This window comes from Oncorhynchus tshawytscha, linkage group LG06 (genome assembly GCF_018296145.1).
Source record: "Oncorhynchus tshawytscha isolate Ot180627B linkage group LG06, Otsh_v2.0, whole genome shotgun sequence".
Lineage (NCBI taxonomy): Eukaryota > Metazoa > Chordata > Actinopteri > Salmoniformes > Salmonidae > Oncorhynchus > Oncorhynchus tshawytscha.
In genome coordinates this window covers 4,513,585-4,521,555 of record NC_056434.1, presented here as the reverse complement: position 1 = coordinate 4,521,555, position 7,971 = coordinate 4,513,585, and the positions used below count along the sequence as shown (strand labels likewise).

General features: G+C 46.0%; 1 protein-coding gene across 1 annotated transcript in view; it reads left to right on the top strand.

Annotated features, from left to right (window-relative positions):
- Nucleotides 1-1,940, top strand: part of crocc2 (ciliary rootlet coiled-coil, rootletin family member 2) — a 214,643-nt gene extending 212,703 nt beyond the window's left edge. The window contains exon 38 of the mRNA XM_042322865.1: nt 986-1,940. Within this exon, the coding sequence (XP_042178799.1) occupies nt 986-1,060 (75 nt within the window). The 3' untranslated portion in view covers nt 1,061-1,940. The remainder of the gene's footprint in view (nt 1-985) is intronic.
- The last annotated feature ends 6,031 nt before the right edge of the window (nt 1,941-7,971 follow it).

The following is a 7,971-nucleotide window of genomic DNA, read 5'->3' as shown; positions in this document are numbered from 1 at the left end:
CCTCTGTCTATGTCCCCCTCTATCTCTGTCCCCCTCTGTCTCTGTCCCTCTCTATCCCTTTCTGTGTCTGTCCCTCTCTGTGTCTGTTCCCCTCTGTGTCTTTCCCTCTCTGTGTCTGTCTCCCTCTGTGTCTGTTCCCCTCTGTGTCTGTCCCTTTCTGTGTCTTTCCCTCTCTGTCCCTCCCTCTCTGTCCCTCTCTGTCCCGCTCTGTGTCTGTCCCGCTCTGTGTCTGTCCCCCTCTGTCTCTGTCCCCCTCTGTCTATGTCCCCCTCTGTCTCTGTCCCCCTCTGTCTCTGTCCCTCTCTATCCCTTTCTGTGTCTGTCCCTCTCTGTGTCTGTTCCCCTCTGTGTCTGTCCCTTTCTGTGTCTTTCCCTCTCTGTCCCTCTCTGTCCCGCTCTGTGTCTGTCTGTCCCGCTCTGTGTCTGTCCCCCTCTGTCTATGTCCCCCTCTGTCTATGTCCCCCTCTGTCTATGTCCCCCTCTGTCTCTGTCCCCCTTTCCCTCTGTCTCTCTCTATCCCTTTCTGTGTCTGTCCCTCTCTGTGTCTGTCTCCCCCTCTGTGTCTGTTCCCCTCTGTGTCTGTCCCTTTCTGTGTCTTTCCCTCTCTGTCCCTCTCTGTCCCGCTCTGTGTCTGTCCCGCTCTGTGTCTGTCCCCCTCTGTCTCTGTCCCCCTCTGTCTATGTCCCCCTCTGTCTATGTCCCCCTCTGTCTCTGTCCCCCTCTGTCTCTGTCCCTCTCTATCCCTTTCTGTGTCTGTCCCTCTCTGTGTCTGTTCCCCTCTGTGTCTGTCCCTTTCTGTGTCTTTCCCTCTCTGTCCGTCTCTGTCCCGCTCTGTGTCTGTCCCGCTCTGTGTCTGTCCCGCTCTGTGTCTGTCCCGCTCTGTGTCTGTTCCCCTCTGTGTCTGTCCCCCACTGTGTCTGTCCCTCTCTGTCTCTGTCCCTCTCTGTCTCTCGGTCTCTGTGTCTCCCCCTCCCCCCTCCCCAAGGTGCTGACGCTGAAGGAGCAGTTGGACCAGGAGATGAGGAGGAGGCAGGCCTACGTCAACCAGATACTGAGATAATGGGGTGTATGCTAACCAGTGGCCCCTGGCCCCTTGGCCCCTTGGAGAGGGATGGGGAGAATGACAGTATGGCATTCTGGGACAGACAGTCCCTCTATAACCCTTAGTATGTATGTTACTGGGAATCAACTAGTTTCTGCAGAACGTACGCATGTAAACACACATGCACATACATACACACTTAGGTACGCAAGACACACAATGACAGGCAGACACAAGCCCAACACCACACACACACACACTGGATTTCAGTAATCTGCAGAGAAACAGTGAATGTGTTGTTTCTGGCTGTGCTGTTGTCAGATTATTTAAAGGATTTGCTGAGGCCAGACAGGCCACACGGTGCTACTGAGTCTGTTACTGCTGTTGTCTTGGTTTGTCAAATCAACACAATGTGAAGATAGAGACACACACACACACACGCCCACACACACCCAGACACACACACACCCCCCCACACACACACACCCCCACACACACCCAGACACACACACACACCCTACCCATTACTGTTGTCTCGGTTTGTGTAACAACATAGAATCCTTCCTCTGTCCACTGTAACTCAGTGGTAACCTTTACTGCAGTGTTTATGTTTATAATTATCAGCATTAAAACCCTTAGAACCATTTTTTTATTAATTATTTCTTGTTTTTGAATTATATAATATTTGTTTTGAATTTTCAATGATTAAACCAGTCATAAGGTGATAATTGATATCGGAGAAATGAGAATAAAAACAGAATAACCTTTATAGCACTGTTGTCAATTCCTATGTATTAGTAGTATGGGTTGTTTGCACGGTACAGTCATTAGCCTGTAATTCTATTTAACTCATCACAATGAGGTTATGTTTGAGACAAATAAAAGACTGAGTGGTTAAAAACAATCCTGAGTTTTATTCAACATATATTTATTCATGAGATACTACGCTCCGTTGTTTTGGAAACTGTTCAAGTGTGTGTCGATACGACGAAACAAAACACGACGATATAATTTGTGAGTTTGAGTTTGTTAATGATCCTCTTTGTCGAAGAGAAAGCTGTGACTGTGTGTCTCTCTCTCTCTCAATCTCTCTCTTTCTCTCTGTGTCTGTATCTCTCTCTTACCTCTGTCTCTCTCTCTCTGTCTCTCTCTCTCTCTCTGTCAATTCAATTCAAGGGCTTTATTGGCATGGGAAACATGTGTTAACATTGCCAAAGCAAGTGAGGTAGACAACATACAAAGTGAAATATATAAAGTGAAAAACAACAAAAATTAACAGTAAACATTACACATACAGAAGTTTCAAAACAGTAAAGACATTACAAATGTCATATTATATATATATACAGTGTTTTAACAATGTACAAATGGTTAAAGGACACAAGATAAAATAAATAAGCATAAATATGGGTTGTATTTACAATGGTGTTTGTTCTTCACTGGTTGCCCTTTTCTCGTGGCAACAGGTCACAAATCTTGCTGCTGTGATGGCACACTGTGGAATTTCACCCAGTAGATATGGGAGTTTTTCAAAATTGGATTTGTTTTCGAATTCTTTGTGGATCTGTGTAATCTGAGGGAAATATGTCTCTCTAATATGGTCATACATTGGGCAGGAGGTTAGGAAGTGCAGCTCAGTTTCCACCTCATTTTGTGGGCAGTGAGCACATAGCCTGTCTTCTCTTGAGAGCCATGTCTGCCTACGGCGGCCTTTCTCAATAGCAAGGCTATGCTCACTGAGTCTGTACATAGTCAAGGCTTTCCTTAATTTTGGGTCAGTCACAGTGGTCAGGTATTCTGCCACTGTGTACTCTCTGTTTAGGGCCAAATCTCTCTCTCTCTCAATCTCTCTCTCTCTCTCTCTCTCTCAATCTCTCTCTCTCTCTCTCTCTCTCTTACCCCTCTCTCTCTTTCTCTCTCTGTATCTGTATCTCTCGCTTACCTCTCTGTCTCTCTCTCTCAAAAAGAAAGATATGTCATACATTTAAATTTGTACACTAGATGACAAATGTGTTTTTACTGACCGCTTTCTGTTTGTTTCCTTTGCAGTGGTTTGCTAATTTAGCTGTACAAGGTTAGTAAAGGGTTTAGTAGAGAGCAAGAGGTAGCTTTCCAGAGCCAGGACAGCCTCCATAACATGTATCTCTCCTGTTGCCTAGTTACTTTACCCCTACCCTTATCTACACAGCTACTTCAATTACCTCATACCCCTGTTATTACCTCATACCCCTGTTATTACCTCATACCCCTGTTATTACCTCATACCCCTGTTATTGCCTGGTACCCCTGTTGTTACCTGGTACCACTGTTATTACCTGGTACCCCTGTTAATACCTCAAACCCATGTTAATACCTGGTACCCCTGTTATTACATTATACTCCTGTTATTACCTCGTACCCCTGTTATTACCTCGTACCCCTGTTAATACCTCATACCCCTGTTAATACCTGGTACCCCTGTTAATACCTCATACCCCTGTTATTACCTGGTACCCCTGTTATTACCTCGTACCCCTGTTATTACCTCGTACCCCTGTTATGACCTCATACCCCTGTTATTACCTGGTACCGCTGTTATTACATTATACCCCTGTTATTACCTGGTACCCCTGTTATTACCTGGTACCCCTCTTATTACCTGGTACCCCTGTTATTACATCGTACCCCTGTTATTACATCATACCCGTTATTACATCATACCCATTATTACCTCATACCCGTTATTACCTGGTACCCCTGTTATTGCCTCATACCCCTGGTGTTACCTCGTAACCCTGTTATTACATCATACCCGTTATTACCTCATACCCATGTTATTACCTGGTACCCCTGTTAATACCTGTTATTACCTCATACCCCTGTTATTACCTGGTACCCTGTTAATACCTGGTACCCCTGGTACCCCTGTTATTACCTGGTACCCCTGTTGTTATTACATCATGGTTACATCATACCCATTATTACCTCATACCCGTTATTACCAGGTACCCTGTTATTGCCAGATACCCCTGGTGTTACCTCGTAACCCTGTTATTACATCATACCCGTTATTACCTCATACCCATGTTATTACCTGGTACCCCTGTTAATACCTGGTACCCCTGTTATTACATTGTACCCCTGTTATTACATCGTACCCCTGTTATTACCTGGTACCCCTCTTATTACCTGGTACCCCTGTTATTACCTCGTACCCCTGTTATTACCTCATACCCCTGTTATTACCTGGTACCCCTGTTATTACCTGGTACCCCTGTTAATACCTGGTACCCCTGTTATTACAGGGGCGGCAGGGTAGCCTAGTGGCAGGGTAGCCTAGTGGTTAGAGCATTGGACAAGTAACCGGAAGGTTGCAAGTTCAAACCCCCGAGCTGACAAGTTACAAATCTGTTGTTCTGCCCCTGAACAGGCAGTTAACCCACTGTTCCTAGGCTGTCATTGAAAATAAGAATTTGTTCTTAACTGACTTGCCTAGTTAAATAAAGGTAAAATTAAAAAATATATATAAAAAAAGTATTATTACCTCATACCCCTGTTACTACCTCATACCCCTGTTATTACCTCATACCCTTGTTAATACCTGGTACCCCTGTTAATACCTGGTAACCCTGTTAATACCTGGTACCCCTGTTATTACCTCGTACCCCTGTTAATACCTGGTACCCCTGTTATTACCTCATACCCTTGTTAATACCTGGTACCCCTGTTAATACCTCGTACCCCTGTTAATACCTGGTACCCCTGTTAATACCTGGTACCCCTGTTATTACCTCGTACCCCTGTTAATACCTGGTACCCCTGTTATTACCTCATACCCTTGTTAATACCTGGTACCCCTGTTAATACCTGGTACCCCTGTTATTACCTCATACCCCTGTTATTACCTCGTACCCCTGTTAATACCTGGTACCCCTGTTATTACCTCGTACCCCTGTTAATACCTGGTACCCCTGTTATTACCTCATACCCCTGTTATTACCTCGTACCCCTGTTATTACCTCGTACCCCTGTTATTACCTCGTACCCCTGTTATTACCTTTTTTTTCTTCTTTATTTCACCTTTATTTAACCAGGTAGGCTAGTTGAGAACACCTTTATTTAACCAGGTAGGCTGGTTGAGAACACCTTTATTTAACCAGGTAGGCTAGTTGAGAACACCTTTATTTAACCAGGTAGGCTGGTTGAGAACACCTTTATTTAACCAGGTAGGCTAGTTGAGAACACCTTTATTTAACCAGGTAGGCTAGTTGAGAACACCTTTATTTAACCAGGTAGGCAGGTTGAGAACACCTTTATTTAACCAGGTAGGCTAGTTGAGAACACCTTTATTTAACCAGGTAGGCTGGTTGAGAACACCTTTATTTAACCAGGTAGGCTAGTTGAGAACAAGTTCTCATTTGCAACTGCGACCTGGCCAAGATAAAGCATAGCAGTGTGAGCAGACAACACAGAGTTACACATGGAGTAAACAATTAACAAGTCAATAACACAGTAGAAAACAAAGGGGGAGTCTATATACAATGTGTGCAAAAGGCATGAGGAGGTAGGCGAATAATTACAATTTTGCAGATTAACACTGGAGTGATAAATGATCAGATGGTCATGTACAGGTAGAGATATTGGTGTGCAAAAGAGCAGAAAAGTAAATAAATAAAAACAGTATGGGGATGAGGTAGGTGAAAATGGGTGGGCTATTTACCAATAGACTATGTACAGCTGCAGCGATCGGTTAGCTGCTCAGATAGCTGATGTTTGAAGTTGGTGAGGGAGATAAAAGTCTCCAACTTCAGCGATTTTTGCAATTTGTTCCAGTCACAGGCAGCAGAGTACTGGAACGAAAGGCGGCCAAATGAGGTGTTGGCTTTAGGGATGATCAGTGAGATACACCTGCTGGAGCGCGTGCTACGGATGGGTGTTGCCATCGTGACCAGTGAACTGAGATAAGGCGGAGCTTTACCTAGCATGGACTTGTAGATGACCTGGAGCCAGTGGGTCTGGCGACGAATATGTAGCGAGGGCCAGCCGACTAGAGCATACAAGTCGCAGTGGTGGGTGGTATAAGGTGCTTTAGTGACAAAACGGATGTCACTGTGATAGACTGCATCCAGTTTGCTGAGTAGAGTGTTGGAAGCCATTTTGTAGATGACATCGCCGAAGTCGAGGATCGGTAGGATAGTCAGTTTTACTAGGGTAAGCTTGGCTGCGTGAGTGAAGGAGGCTTTGTTGCGGAATAGAAAGCCGACTCTTGATTTGATTTTCGATTGGAGATGTTTGATATGAGTCTGGAAGGAGAGTTTGCAGTCTGGCCAGACACCTTAGGTACTTATAGATGTCCACATATTCAAGGTCGGAACCATCCAGGGTGGTGATGCTAGTCGGGCATGCGGGTGCAGGCAGCGATCGTTTGAAAAGCATGCATTTGGTTTTACTAGCGTTTAAGAGCAGTTGGAGGCCACGGAAGGAGTGTTGTATGGCATTGAAGCTTGTTTGGAGGTTAGATAGCAAAGTGTCCAATGACGGGCCGAAAGTATATAGAATGGTGTCGTCTGCGTAGAGGTGGATCAGGGAATCGCCCGCAGCAAGAGCAACATCATTGATATATACAGAGAAAAGAGTTGGCCCGAGAATTGAACCCTGTGGCACCCCCATAGAGACTGCCAGAGGACCGGACAGCATGCCCTCCGATTTGACACACTGAACTCTGTCTGCAAAGTAATTGGTGAACCAGGCAAGGCAGTCATCCGAAAAACCGAGGCTACTGAGTCTGCCGATAAGAATATGGTGATTGACAGAGTCGAAAGCCTTGGCAAGGTCGATGAAGACGGCTGCACAGTACTGTCTTTTATCGATGGCGGTTATGATATCGTTTAGTACCTTGAGTGTGGCTGAGGTGCACCCGTGACCGGCTCGGAAACCAGATTGCACAGCGGAGAAGGTACGGTGGGATTCAAGATGGTCAGTGACCTGTTTGTTGACTTGGCTTTCGAAGACCTTAGATAGGCAGGGCAGGATGGATATAGGTCTGTAACAGTTTGGGTCCAGGGTGTCTCCCCCTTTGAAGAGGGGGATGACTCCGGCAGCTTTCCAATCCTTGGGGATCTCAGACGATATGAAAGAGAGGTTGAACAGGCTGGTAATAGGGGTTGCGACAATGGCGGCGGATAGTTTCAGAAATAGGGGGTCCAGATTGTCAAGCCCAGCTGATTTGTACGGGTCCAGGTTTTGCAGCTCTTTCAGAACATCTGCTATCTGGATTTGGGTAAAGGAGAACCTGGAGAGGCTTGGGCGAGGAGCTGCCGGAGGGGCGGAGCTGTTGGCCGAGGTTGGAGTAGCCAGGCGGAAGGCATGGCCAGCCGTTGAGAAATGCTTATTGAAGTTTTCGATAATCATGGATTTATCGGTGGTGACCGTGTTACCTAGCCACAGTGCAGTGGGCAGCTGGGAGGAGGTGCTCTTGTTCTCCATGGACTTCACAGTGTCCCAGAACTTTTTGGAGTTGGAGCTACAGGATGCAAACTTCTGCCTGAAGAAGCTGGCCTTAGCTTTCCTGACTGACTGCGTGTATTGGTTCCGGACTTCCCTGAACAGTTGCATATCACTGGGACTATTCGATGCTATTGCAGTCCGCCACAGGATGTTTTTGTGCTGGTCGAGGGCAGTCAGGTCTGGGGTGAACCAAGGGCTGTATCTGTTCTTAGTTCTGCATTTTTTGAACGGAGCATGCTTATCTAAAATGGTGAGGAAGTTACTTTTAAAGAATGACCAGGCATCCTCAACTGACGGGATGAGGTCAATGTCCTTCCAGGATACCCGGGCCAGGTCGATTAGAAAGGCCTGCTCACAGAAGTGTTTTAGGGAGCGTTTGACAGTGATGAGGGGTTGTCGTTTGACTGCGGCTCCGTAGCGGATACAGGCAATGAGGCAGTGAT